The 15,059-nt window shown below is 39.6% G+C and overlaps 1 protein-coding gene across 1 annotated transcript in view; it reads right to left on the bottom strand.

Moving 5' to 3' along the window:
• Positions 1-15,059, bottom strand: part of PIK3CA (phosphatidylinositol-4,5-bisphosphate 3-kinase catalytic subunit alpha) — a 369,462-nt gene that overhangs the window by 31,008 nt on the left and 323,395 nt on the right. The window contains exon 19 of the mRNA XM_053710159.1: positions 13,363-13,469. Coding sequence (XP_053566134.1) covers positions 13,363-13,469 — 107 coding nt within the window. The remainder of the gene's footprint in view (positions 1-13,362; positions 13,470-15,059) is intronic.

Genomic DNA, 15,059 nt, shown 5'->3' with positions numbered 1-15,059 from the left:
AAGTTGAAGCTGCAGCAAAATCCGCCAAAGATATAGCAGGTCTAAGAAGATTACCTGAACATAAGTAAGCTTTTCTTAGAAAGGATTCAATTTTCCTATCTAAAGGATCCTTAAAGGAAGTACTATCTGCCGTAGGAATAGTAGTACGTTTAGCAAGAGTAGAGATAGCCCCATCAACCTTAGGGATTTTGTCCCAAAACTCTAATCTGTCAGATGGCACAGGATATAATTGCTTAAACCATTTAGAAGGAGTAAATGAATTACCCAAATTATTCCATTCCCTGGAAATTACTTCAGAAATAGCATCAGGGACGGGAAAAACCTCCGGAATAACTACAGGAGGTTTAAAAACCGTATTCAAACGTTTAGATTTAGTATCAAGAGGACCAGATTCCTCTATTTCTAATGCAATTAAGACTTCTTTAAGTAAAGAACGAATAAATTCCATTTTGAATAAATATGAAGATTTATCAGTATCAACCTCTGAAACAGAATCCTCTGAACTAGAAAAATCATTATCAGAAACAGAATCAGAATGATGATGTTCATTTAAAAATTCATCTGAAAAATGAGAAGTTTTAAAAGACTTTTTACGTTTACTGGAAGGAGGAATAACAGACATAGCCTTCTTAATAGATTTAGAAACAAAATCTCTTATGTTAACAGGAACACCCTGAATATTAGATGTTCATGGAACAGCAACAGGTAATGGAACATTACTAAAGGAAATATTATCTGCATTAACAAGTTTGTCATGACATTCATTACAAACAACAGCCGGAGGAACAGTTACCACAAGTTTACAACAAATACACTTAACTTTGGTAGATCCAGCATCAGGCAGCAATTTTCCAGAAGTATCTTCTGATTCAGGGTCAATCTGAGACATCTTGCAATATGTAATAGAAAAAACAACATATAAAGCAAAATTGATCAAATTCCTTAAATGACAGTTTCAGGAATGGGAAAAAAATGCCAATGAACAAGCTTCTAGCAACCAGAAGCAAATAAGCAATGAGACTTAAATAATGTGGAGACAATAATGAAGCCCATATTTTTTAGCGTCAAAAAGGACGCCCACATAATTTGGCGCCTAAATGCTTTAAGCGCCAAAAATGACGCCACATCCGGTGACACCGACATTTTTGGCGCAAAAAACGTCAAAAAAAATGACGCAACTTCCGGCGACAAGTATGACGCCGGAAATGACAAAGAAAATTTTTGCGCCAAAAATGACGCAATAAAAAGAAGCATTTTCAGCCCCCGCGAGCCTAACAGCCCACAGGAAAAAAAGTCAAATTTTAAGGTAAGAAAAAATTGATTATTCATATGCATTATCCCAAAAAATGAAACTGACTGTCTGAAATAAGGAATGTTGAACATCCTGAATCAAGGCAAATAAATGTTTAAACACATATATTTAGAACTTTATATAAAAGTGCCCAACCATAGCTTAGAGTGTCACAAAAATAAGACTTACTTACCCCAGGACACTCATCTACATGTAGTAGAAAGCCAAACCAGTACTGAAACGAGAATCAGTAGAGGAAATGGTATATATATCGTCGATCTGAAAAGGGAGGTAAGAGATGAATCTCTACGACCGATAACAGAGAACCTATGAAATAGACCCCGTAGAAGGAGATCATTGAATTCAAATAGGCAATACTCTCTTCACATCCCTCTGACATTCACTGCACACTGAGAGGAAAACCGGGCTCCAGCCTGCTGCGAAGCGCATATCAACGAAGAATCTAGCACAAACTTACTTCACCACCTCCATGGGAGGCAAAGTTTGTAAAACTGATTTGTGGGTGTGGTGAGGGGTGTATTTATAGGCATTTTGAGGTTTGGGAAACTTTGCCCCTCCTGGTAGGAATGTATATCCCATACGTCACTAGCTCATGGACTCTTGCTAATTACATGAAAGAAATAAAATTATCTAATTTTAATAAGGAAATATGTAACATTGTTATGTAAAATTATTGCACACTGTCACTTTAAGGTCTCTGAGGCACTCTTGCTTACTTTCCTTAGACTAGCACTAAGCTAGGAAAAACAGATAAAAAATAATAAAGAATCCCAACACCTCAGAGACTGAGGTGTTAAAGAGCTGCAAGGAAAAAACCTTCCGGAGTTATATAGAAAAATTCCTTCTCTCCAAGGAAAAAGCAGAAACACGGCAGCTCTCCTGCCGATCGCGAATTAGAACAAACAAACTTTTAGAAACAGTGGATCCACCGCTAACCAAGTCTGAGGCTAATGCGGAGGAACGGGTCACATGACCCGCCAACAAAAGACTGCGAGCATCATACAGGTGCGCGTCTCCTTTCCTATGTTCTTCCCGCCACGAAAAACTGACATGGCGGATGACGTAGCCAAAAGGTAGAATCGCTACACCTAGGGGAAAGGGATGTTGCACTATTTGCAATAGGAAAAACATAGCCCAACTCAAAAATAAACCCCAACAGAAGAGCCTCAGCTGCGGGATACAAAACATAACAGAACCCTTACTGTATGAGACCAGTCTACGTGTAAACATACACTTAACTAATATGTAGGTTTGGTTAACATATGAATCACAGGCAAAACACTAACACATGAAGCATTTTTTGCTTAGCTGAACCCAATAAATAAGAGGTAAATACTTTATTCCAATATAAGTAAAAACCCCTGTCTCCTTTATATAAGTGCCTGCTCCCTGCCTGACAAATAGCCTTACCAAGGATACATATGTCCCATATAATGTTGCAGGAGAGTCTATTAAGTGCACAGTATTCCACCTAGAAGACCAAAAGGCACTTACCTGCATGTAGCCGTCCGGCAGGAGGACAGCCTACCCGGTATGAGAGGATGCCACTCCTCACAGAGACCTGTAGAAAAAAAGAGAGAACAGAGTAAACCTACTCTGGCTTTCTATTTAAGGGCTGCAACAATGTTAGGAAATCGCAGGCAGGCCCACCTCACAAGTTCCTAACTGCTTTAAAGCCACCACTACACTACTGAAGAGATTAACATGGACTACAGCTATACCCAGAACACAGGAAAGATCAGAGCAAACCTACTCTAACTTTCAAAATAATTAAATCTTGCTTGTAGTGAAGCAATCCAATTTTCTTCAGACCCCAAAACTTCACCTCCTTTTTGCACCAAAGGCAAAGAGAATGACTGGGGTTTGTGGGAAGGGAAGTGATACTTAAAGGGACACTGAACCCAATTTTTTTCTTTTGTGATTCAGATAGAGCATGCAATTTTAAGCAACTTTCTAATTTACTCCTATTATCAAATAATTTTCTTCATTCTCTTAGTATCTTTATTTGAAATGCAAGAATGTAAGTTTAGATGCCAGCCCATTTTTAGTGAACAACCTGGGTTGTTCTTGCTGATTGGTGGATACACTCATCCACCAATAAGTGCTGTCCAGGGTTCTGAACAAAAAATGAGCTTAGATGCCTTCTTTTTCAAATAAATATAGCAAGAGAACAAAGAAAAATTGATAATAGGAGTAAATGAGAAAGTTGCTTAAAATTGCATGCTCTATCTTAATTGCAAAAGAAAAATTTGGGTTCAGTTTCCCTTTAACAGCTTTGCTGTGGTGCTTTTTGCCTCCTCCTGCTGGCCAGGAGTGACATTCCCAACAGTAATTGAGGACGTCGTGGACTCGCCATATCTTAGGAAAGGAATAGTATGTTTATATCATGACTATCCTTTACAAGTAGATAAGCCATTTGTAGTGCTGCAGATGCATCACATTACAACTATGACTTTAATCAACCCTGACAACAAACTTTGATCAATATTTTTTTAGTTTAATGCTGAATAAAACAGAGCATACCTCATATTATGTAGAAATTAAAGTGAAAGCATATATGATCAATAAATGTATTTCCTGATTCAGATAGGACATGCAATTTTAAAAACAACTTTCCAATTTACTGATATAAAATGTGTTTTGTTCTCTTGGTATCCTTTGTTAAATAGCAAATCTAGGCAGGCTGATTGGAGTTTAGGAGTGTGCAAATGTCTAAAAAAAGTCCATGACAGCAGTGTTTACAACTATGTATGACATTACTTTTAACAATGTTGCAAACACTGCAGTCAAATGGCTAAAGACACATCCACGCTTCTGAGTTTAGGATTACTCTTTAACAAAAGGATGCCAAGAAAACTAAACTAATAATAAATGTAAATTGGAAAGTTGTTTAAAATGCCATGCTCTATACTATTCATGCAAGTTCACTTTTGACTTTACTGTCCTTTTAAAGAAACAAAAGCGGAAAAAGAAAATGCTCTGATGCGTTAGCTACATGAAAGCTATAAAATGCTCTGTTTGTTTCACCCCTGCAAAGGGGTTACGGATATAAAGTCATCTTCATAGCAGCAATGCACTACTAGGACCTAGCTGATCACCCTCCAGTTAGCCAATCACAAGAGGCATGTGTGTAGTCACCACTCACCAGCGAGCCCATCTAGGTATGCATTTAAACAAAAGATGCCAAAATATAGAAGTCATGTAGATAAGAGAAGTAATTTGAAAAATCTATTAATATTGTAAGCTCTATCCGAATCATTAAAGGGACAGTCTTTCACAGAATTTTTACTGAAACAAAAAAAAAAATATATAATCCCTTTATTACCCATTCCCCAGTTTTTATGTATGTTGAAGTTTTGCAGAAAATAAATATAATTTTACTTATCAGGTCGCGCACTGTTTCCTACCATCTATCCCCCTAAATGAGGCCGGGATGATACAGTCCGTCAGAAAAAGCACACTTTACTCTTAAGAAATTTGAGTGGCTCTGCTTGTGCTCATGCATGTGTACTTTTCACCAAATTAGAGTTACCACAACATTTTGAATTTTAATTTAAAGAAAGGTGAACCCAAAATGTTTCTTTCATGATTTGGGTAGAGCAATTTTAAACAATGTTCTAATTTACTTCTATTATCAATTTCACTTCTTTCCTTGGTATCTTTATTGAATTGAGCAGCAACGCACTACTGGGAGCTAGCTGAACACATCAGTAAGTCAATGAGAAGAAGTATGTATGTGCAGCCACCGATCAGCAGCTAGCATGCTCCTTGGCCTACCTAGGTATGCTTTTCAACACAGGATACAGAAGGAACAAGCCAAATTAGATAATAGAAGTACATTGGAAAGTTGTTTAAAAGTGTATTCTCTATCTGTATCAAGAAAGAAAAATTTTGTGTTCCATGTCCCTTTAAATATTACATTGCATGACACCTGCAATAAATCACATTTTGTTGTTTACATGAGTGTTGCTGCCATGGTAAGAGTCTAGAACACTACCAAATTAGTAAATGCTAGTTATATGCCAATCACTTGCTTTCTACAGGGACATGTGTCCACTCATTTGAAAAAACATAATTTATGCTTACCTGATAAATTTATTTCTCTTGTAGTGTGTTCAGTCCACGGGTCATCCATTACTTATGGGATATATTCTCCTTCCCAACAGGAAGTTGCAAGAGGATCACCCAAGCAGAGCTGCTATATAGCTCCTCCCCTCACATGTCATATCCAGTCATTCGACCGAAACAAGACGAGAAAGGAGAAACTATAAGATGCAGTGGTGACTGGAGTTATAATTTTAAAATTTAGAACCTGCCTTAAAAAGACAGGGCGGGCCGTGGACTGAACACACTACAAGAGAAATAAATTTATCAGGTAAGCATAAATTATGTTTTCTCTTGTTAAGTGTGTTCAGTCCACGGGTCATCCATTACTTATGGGATACCAATACCAAAGCTAAGTACACGGATGATGGGAGGGACAAGGCAGGAACATTAAACAGAAGGAACCACTGCCTGTAGAACCTTTCTCCCAAAACCAGCCTCCGAAGAAGCGAAAGTGTCAAATTTGTAAAATTTGGAAAAAGTATGAAGTGAAGACCAAGTTGCAGCCTTGCAAATCTGTTCAACAGAGGCCTCATTCTTAAAGGCCCAGGTGGAAGCCACAGCTCTAGTGGAATGAGCTGTAATTCTTTCAGGAGGCTGCTGTCCAGCAGTCTCATAGGCTAAACGTATTATGCTACGAAGCCAAAAAGAGAGAGAGGTAGCCGAAGCCTTTTGACCTCTCCTCTGTCCAGAGTAAACGACAAACAGAGAAGAAGTTTGTCTAAAATCTTTAGTTGCCTGTAAGTAGAACTTCAGAGCACGGACCACGTCTAGATTATGCAAAAGACGTTCCTTCTTTGAAGAAGGATTAGGACATAATGATGGAACAACAATCTCTTGATTGATATTCCTGTTAGAAACAACCTTAGGTAAAAACCCAGGTTTAGTACGCAGTACTACCTTGTCTGAATGAAAGATCAGATAAGGAGAATCACAATGTAAGGCAGATAACTCAGAGACCCTTCGAGCCGAGGAAATAGCCATCAAAAACAAAACTTTCCAAGATAAAAGCTTAATATCAATGGAATGAAGGGGTTCAAACGGAACACCCTGAAGAACTTTAAGAACCAAGTTTAAGCTCCACGGAGGAGCAACAGCTTTAAACACAGGCTTAATTCTAGCCAAAGCCTGACAAAAAGCCTGGACGTCTGGATTCTCTGCCAGACGTTTGTGTAAAAGAATAGACAGAGCGGAAATCTGTCCCTTTAGCGAACTAGCGGATAAACCCTAGGAATCCTAACCTTACTCCATGAGTAACTCTTGGATTCGCACCAATATAAATATTTACGCCATATCTTATGGTAAATTTTTCTGGTCACAGGTTTCCGAGCCTGTATTAATGTATCAATAACCGAATCCGAAAACCCACGCTTTGATAGAATCAAGCGTTCAATTTCAGCCTCAGAGAAATTAGGTTTGGATGGTTGAAAGGACCCTGAATTAGAAGGTCCTGCCTCAGAGGTAGAGACCATGGTGGACAGGACGACATGTCCACTAGGTCTGCATACCAGGTCCTGCGTGGCCACGCAGGCGCTATCAGAATTACCGATGCCCTCTCCTGTTTGATCCTGGGAATCAGTCGAGGTAGCAACGGAAATGGTGGAAACACATAAGCTATGTTGAAAACCCAAGGGGCTGCTAATGCATCTACTAGCACCGCTCCCGGGTCCCTGGACCTGGATCCGTAACAAGGAAGCTTCGCGTTCTGGCGAGATGCCATGAGATCCAGATCCGGTTTGCCCCAACGACGAATCAGTTGAGCAAATACCTCCGGGTGAAGTTCCCACTCTCCCGGATGAAAAGTCTGGCGACTTAGGAAATCCGCCTCCCAGTTCTCCACGCCTGGGATGTAAATCGCTGACAGGTGGCAAGAGTGAGACTCTGCCCAGAGAATTATCTTCGAGACTTCCAACATCGCTAGGGAACTCCTGGTTCCCCTTTGATGATTGATGTAAGCCACAGTCGTGATATTGTCCGACTGAAATCTGATGAACCTCAGTTTTGCTAACTGAGGCCAAGCTAGAAGAGCATTGAATATTGCTCTTAATTCTAGAATGTTTATTGGAAGGAGTTTCTCCTCCTGAGTCCACGATCCCTGAGCCTTCAGGGAATTCCAGACTGCTCCCCAGCCTAGAAGGCTGGCATCCATTGTTACAATCGTCCAATCTGGTCTGCGAAAGGTCATTCCTTTGGACAGATGAACCGGTGACAACCACCAGAGAAGAGAATCTCTGGTCTCCTGGTCCAGATTTAGCAAAGGGGACAGATCTGAGTAATCCCCGTTCCATTGACTGAGCATGCATAGTTGCAGCGGTCTGAGATGCAGGCGCGCAAATGGCACTATGTCCATTGCCGCGACCATTAAGCCGATTACCTCCATGCACTGAGCTACTGATGGGCTTGGAATGGAATGAAGGACACGGCAAGCATCGAGAATCTTTGATAACCTGGACTCCGTCAGGTAAATCTTCATCTCTACAGAATCTATAAGAGTCCCTAGAAAAGGAACCCTTGTGAGTGGTAACAGAGAACTCTTTTCCACGTTCACTTTCCACCCATGCGACCTCAGAAATGCTAGAACTATCTCTGTATGAGACTTTGCATTCTGAAAACTTGACGCTTGCATCAGAATGTCGTCTAGGTACAGAGCCACCGCTATGCCTCGTGGTCTTAGTACCGCCAGAAGTGAGCCCAGAACCTTCGTAAAAATTCTCGGGGCCGTGGCTAACCCGAAGGGAAGAGCCACAAACTGGTAATGCCTGTCTAGAAAGGCAAACCTTAGGTACCGATAATGATCTTTGTGAATCGGTATGTGAAGGTAAGCATCCTTTAAGTCCACTGTGGTCATATATTGACCCTCTTGGATCATGGGTAGGATGGTTCGAATGGTTTCCATCTTGAACGATGGTACCCTTAGGAATATGTTTAAGATCTTTAAGTCCAAGATTGGTTTGAAGGTTCCCTCTTTTTTGGGAACCACAAATAGATTTGAGTAAAATCCTTGTCCCTGTTCCGATCGCGGAACTGAGTGGATCACTCCCATGATTAAGAGGTCTTGTACACATTGTAGAAATGCCTCTCTCTTTACTAGGTTTGTTGATAACCTCGATAGATGGAACCTCCCTTGTGGAGGAGAGGTTTTGAAATCCAGAAGGTATCCCTGAGATATAATCTTCAACGTCCAGGGATCCTGCACATCTCTTGCCCAAGCCTGGGCGAAGAGAGAAAGTCTGCCCCCCACTAAATCCGTCTCCGGATAGGGGGCCCTGTCTTCATGCTGTCTTAGGGGCGGGAGTAGGCTTTCTGGCCTGCTTGCCCTTGTTCCATGACTGGTTGCCTTTCCAACCTTGTCTGTAACGAGCAGTAGTTCCTTCCTGTTTTGGAGCGGAGGAAGTTGATGCTGCTCCTGCCTTGAAGTTACGAAAGGCACGAAAATTAGACTGTTTGGCCTTTGGTTTGGCCCTGTCCTGAGGAAGGGCGTGGCCCTTACCTCCCGTAATGTCAGCAATAATTTCCTTCAAGCCGGGCCCGAATAAGGTCTGCCCTTTGAAAGGAATGTTAAGTAGCTTAGATTTGGAAGTTACATCCGCTGACCAGGATTTAAGCCAGAGCGCTCTGCGCGCCTGTATGGCGAATCCGGAATTTTTAGCCGTAAGTTTGGTTAGATGTACTACTGCATCTGAAACAAACGCATTAGCTTGCTTAAGGGTTCTAACTTTGCTCAAAGCCTCATCCAATGGCGCTGTGCAAATCGCCTCTTCCAGAGACTCAAACCAGAATGCCGCTGCAGCCGTGACAGGCGCAATGCATGCAAGAGGCTGCAATATAAAACCCTGTTGAACAAACATTTTCTTAAGATAACCCTCTAATTTTTTATCCATTGGATCTGAGAAAGCACAGCTATCCTCCACCGGGATAGTGGTACGTTTGGCTAAAGTAGAAACTGCTCCCTCCACCTTAGGGACCGTCTGCCATAAGTCTCGTGTGGTGGCGTCTATAGGAAACATTTTTCTAAATATCGGGGGAGAGGAAAAAGGCACACCGGGTCTATCCCACTCCTTACTAATAATTTCTGTAAGTCTTTTTGGTATAGGAAAGACGTCAGTACACACCGGTACTACATAGTATCTATCCAACCTACACATTTTCTCTGGAATTGCCACCGTGTTGCAATCATTCAGAGCCGCTAATACCTCCCCTAGTAACACACGGAGGTTCTCAAGCTTAAATTTAAAATTTGAAATTTCTGAATCCGGTCTCCCCGGATCAGAACCGTCATTGACAGAATGAAGCTCACCGTCCTCATGTTCTGCAAATTGTGACGCAGGATCATCAGCGCGCTCTGTCCTTAACCCAGAGCTATCGCGCTTGCCCCTTAATTCGGGCATATTATATAATACTTCTTTCATAACATTAGCCATATCATGTAAAGTGATTTGTAAGGGCCTAGATGTACTTGGCGTCTCAATCTTACGCATCTCCCGAGCGGGAGACGCAGGTACTGACACGTGAGGAGAGTTAGGCGGCATAACTTCCCCCTCGTTGTCTGGTGATAGTTTCTCTATTGGTACAGATTGACTTTTATTCAAAGCAATATCAATACAATTGGTACACATCGTTCTATTGGGCTCCACATTGGCTTTTGAACATGATGAACAAATAGTTTCCTCTGAATCAGACATGTTTAAACAGACTTAGCAATGAAACTAGCAAGCTTGGAAAACACTTTCAATAAGTTTACAAGCAATATAAAAAACGCTGCAGCGCTTCAAAAATACAGATATAATTAAACAATTCTTAACAAGAAGTGTATTATTAGCAGAGGATTGCACCCATTAGCAAAAGGATGATTAACCCCTCAATAACCAAAACGGATAAAACGGATATCAATTAAGATTTAACGCTTTTAATCACAGTCAAACACACTGTCACAGATCTGCTGTGACTGATTACCTCCCTAAAAAATGAATTTTGCAGACCCCTGAGCTCTCTAGAGACGTCCTGGATCAAGGAGGAAGAAGCAGGAAGACTGTGCTAGAATTTTAACTGCGCAACAAGGCGCTAAAACAAGGTCCCTCCCACTCCTATTACAACAGTGGGAGCCCTGATATAACTGTTTCCATGCAGAAAATATATGTTAGCCATGTGGAAAAAAATCATGCCCAAAGAGATTTATCACCAAAGTACCTCACAAAAACGAATAACATGCCAGTAAACGTTTTATTAAGAAAACAACATTTTCCAATGTCATGCAAAGTTATCACTAAGCCTGCTACCAGTCGCTACCACTGCAGATAAGGCTTAAGTATTATTTCAGTTTTAACAGTATTTTCTCAGTCAAATTCTAGTCCCTAGAAAATAACTCGACTGCGCATACATTTATCAGCCTGATACCAGTTGCCACTACTGCATTTAAGGCTGTACTTACATCATACGGTAACAGCAGTATTTTCTTAGTCAATTCCATTCCCAGAAAATAATGTACTGCACATACCTCATTTGCGGAGGACCCCGCATGCTATTCCCAGTTTCTGAAGTTACCCCACTCCTCAGAATGTCGAGAACAGCCAGTGGATCTTAGTTACGCCTGCTAAGACCATAGAAAAAAACGCAGGCAGTTTCTTCTTCCAAATACTGCCTGAGATAGAAAAACAGCACACTCCGGTGCCATTTAAAATAACAAACTTTTGATTGAAGAATAGTTAAGTAAAAACTCCAGCTCCTCTCGCGACCTCCTTCTTTGTTGAGGGTTGCAAGAGAATGACTGGATATGACATGTGAGAGGAGGAGCTATATAGCAGCTCTGCTTGGGTGATCCTCTTGCAACTTCCTGTTGGGAAGGAGAATATATTCCATAAGTAATGGATGACCCGTGGACTGAACACACTTAACAAGAGAAAAGGGAATCCCTGCTTTAAATTGAAAGATGTTTATTTGCGGTGTATAAAACATGCAATAAATACATTATCTAGAAGGGTAATCACCAAGTAATGATTGGGGCCTGAGGCCACTTATTGGAAAAAAAGGGACTACCTTATTTGCAAGATGGCATGCCTTGTGTGTAATTAGAGGGGAGAGATAAGGGTTCTGAATTCCACACCCCTTATATAAGAGCTCTCTGTGTCTCTAGTGAGGAAAAGGGTTTGCCATTACTATCCCACCTCCCCCTCCATAAAAACCTCCCTAATATCCAGGGGAACAGATGCTGTTACAATTCCCCATGGTGATCTCACCTGCACCGTGACCACGTTCTTTCAAATAAAAGGTCACCTGTTTTTGTTTATGGCACAGGCCATGGCGCCGTCCTCACCATTATCTCCTTAGTGCTCCAGAATGCAGTTGATTGCTTCACTTACAGCAGCAAACTCCTTGCTTTCAAATGAAGAGTTAGATGCACCACTAGGTGATGTTGCGTCAGGGCTATGTTGTATGCAACTGCATGTTCATACCCAATTTAAAAAAATCAGTAGATTTTTTTTTTCTGATTATTTTAAAAAAATGTCCTTCAATTTCCCTGTCCCCTGTAACATGTGACAGCTATTATAAAATCAGACATATACACTGTGAACACTTGCACATGCTCAGTAGGATCTGGTGCCTCAAACAGTTTGCATATAGAAAGAAACAACTTGATTCTTTTTATTGCAAAGTCTATCTTAATCATGAAAGTTTAAAGGGACAGTCAAGTCCAAAATAAACTTTCATGATTCAGATACGACATGTAATTTTAAACAACTTTCCAATTTACTTTTTTCACCAATTTTGCTTTGCTCTCTTGGTATTCTTAGTTGAAAGCTAAAGCTAGGTAGGCTCATATACTAATTTCTTAGACCTTGAAGGCCGTCTCTTATATGAATGCATTTTGACAGTTTTTTTACCACTAGAGGGCGTTAGTTCATGTGTGTCATATAAATAACATTGAGCTCACGCATGTGAAGTTACCTAGGAGTAAGCACTGATTGGCTAAAATGCAAGTCTGACAAAAGAACTGAAATAAGGGGGCAGTTTGCAGAGGCTTAGATACAAAGTAATAAGAGGTAAAAAGTGTATTATTATAACTGTGTTGGTTATGCAAAACTGGGGAATGAGTTATAAAGGGATTATTTATCTTTTTAAATAAGAAAAAATCTGGTGTTGACTGTACCTTTAATTTTGACTTGAGAGCAGAGCTCCACCCAAGCCCACCTTACTTCAAAGAGGATGAATCAAACTACAATAAAATTCTATATACCCAGTAGTCCTGGATAGATTTCATCAAGAGTTTGAGAGAAATTGTTAAAGGGACACTGAACCCAAATTTTTTCTTTCATGATTCAGATAGAGCATGCAATTTTAAGCAACTATCTAATTTACTCCTATTATCAATTTTACTTAGTTCTTTTGCTATCTTTATTTAAAAAGCAGGAATGTGATGCATAGGAGCCAGACCATTTTCGGTTGAGAACCTGGGTTATGCTTGCTTATTGGTAGGTAAATGTAAGCCTCCAATAAGCAAGCACTATCCATGGTGCTGAACCTAAAATGGGCTGGCTGCTAAGATTTACATTCCTGCTTTTAAAATAAAGATAGCAAGAGAACAAAGAAAAATTGATAATAGGAGTAAATTGAAAGTTGCTTAAAATTTCATGCTCTATCTGAATCATGAAAGAAAAAAATGTGGGTTCAGTGTCCATTTAATGTAAAGAATAAAGGGATATGAAACCCAAAATTTTAAGTTTATGATTCAGATAGAGCATGTGATTTTTAACAACTTTCTAATTTACTTTGATCAATTTTTCTTTATTTTCTTGGTATCTTTTGTTAGCAAATTTGATAATATAAGTAAACTGGAAACTTTTTTAAAACGGTATGCTCTGTCTGGATCTCAAAATAACATGTTTGGGTATCATATCCCTTTAAGAACATTTAAAAAAAAAAAAGCCAGGAGATAAAAGGTTTGGGAATACCTTAAAGTTCCTAATTGATGCGCAGGATTCAGAGGAGAGGTAAATCCTTGTAATGCATCCATAAAGTCCGGCCGTTTCATTTGTTCCACTAGGAATTTCATCTGCACCTAAAGTAGGTTCATCATCATAAATATATGTATACAATAGGGTATTAATAAACACTGCATTTAGCATTATCTACAGATGCAACACTAATTATTGAAAAAAAGTGCCTTCTTTAACACAAACATATATAAAACTGGAGAAAGTTCAAAGGTAGCTGATTACCACCTACTAATCCAGCATTGTTTTGTACAGAATAACAAACATTTAAAATAAATATACGATAAAGAGGAACAATTTGACAGATAGTGTTAGAGGTTAAAAGATGCTAGAAAACAAGAATAAACTAGCATTACCACCACCATAGAAATCACTCGACACCAGTATTTCTTAAAGGGACACTGAACCCAAATGTTTTCTGTCATGATTCAGAGCATGCAATTTTAAGCAACTTTCTAATTTACGCATATTATCAATTTTCTTCATTCTCTTGGTATCTTTATTTAAAAAGCAAGAATGTAAGTTTAGAAGCCGGACCATTTTTGGGTCACAACCTGGGTTGTTCTTGACGATAAGTGGCTAAATTCACCCACCAACAAACAAGTGCTGTCCAGTGTCTGAACCAAAAAGTGGCTGGCTCCTTAGTTTAGAGCCTTCTGTTTCAAATAAAGATAGCAAGAGAATCAAGAAAAAATGATAATAGGAGTAAATTAGAAAGGTGCTTACAATTGCATGCTCTATCTGAATCATGAAATAAAAAATGTAGTATCCCTTTAACTCCAGTCCTCAAATACCCCTAACAGGCCAGATTTTTAAACAGAGCGCGTGAAATAATCGGCTGATGGGTGAGAGCAGGTTAGTAACCATTGTTACTGATCAGTTGATTGTTTCACCGGTGCTTTGGTTAATATATCATAAAAATCTGGCCTGTTAAAGGTACTTCAGCACTGGATTTGAGGAACACTGCTTCAAACAAATCACACTGAGTTTGTGTGTGCCAAATTATCGCTTCACAATAAGGAAGTACACTCACATCTGGGAGCAAGTTTATGTTCCAAACTCAAGCATTCCTTTTAATACATTATTTAGTACTATTACACTTCTACATGGAAAACAATTATGGAAGAGATAAACAGATAAAATCATTAACAATATTTTATCCATTAAAGGGAGAGTCTACACTTTAGTCATCTTAAAGTCTACCTTAGATTATTCGTCAGCTAACAAAGATGCATAAGTGGACTCCCCTTCGCTGAACTTCGGTTTTTAATTTTTTTTGCTGGATTTATGCTTGTGAAAGATCACCCCACTAAGATCTGTGCAAACCCAGATCTTAGTGCGGTGATTTTTTAAAAGCATAAATCCAGCTCCAAAAAGAGCTGAAGTCAACGAGGGCAGTCTACATCCGCATTCGGCAGCTACCTCATCAACAATGCTAAACGGGGGAGCTTCTAAGTACGTTTTTAAAAGGTTTTATACTGTATTTTTATATCCGTATCTGTGGATGTTCTTCTTTACAGTAGTGTCTATTGCATGCAGTTATATGAAAATTGGTGTACACAGTCCCTTTAATAAAGATACTGATAATAGTAATGATAAACCAAATGAGACTTGTAGTATAAAATGTTAAGCAATACATTCTTAAAGGGACAGTC

The sequence above is a fragment of the Bombina bombina genome, chromosome 4, assembly GCF_027579735.1.
Source record: "Bombina bombina isolate aBomBom1 chromosome 4, aBomBom1.pri, whole genome shotgun sequence".
Classification (NCBI taxonomy): Eukaryota; Metazoa; Chordata; class Amphibia; order Anura; family Bombinatoridae; genus Bombina; species Bombina bombina.
The sequence above is the reverse complement of the archived record's forward strand: the minus strand, read 5'-3'. Positions and strand labels throughout refer to the sequence as shown.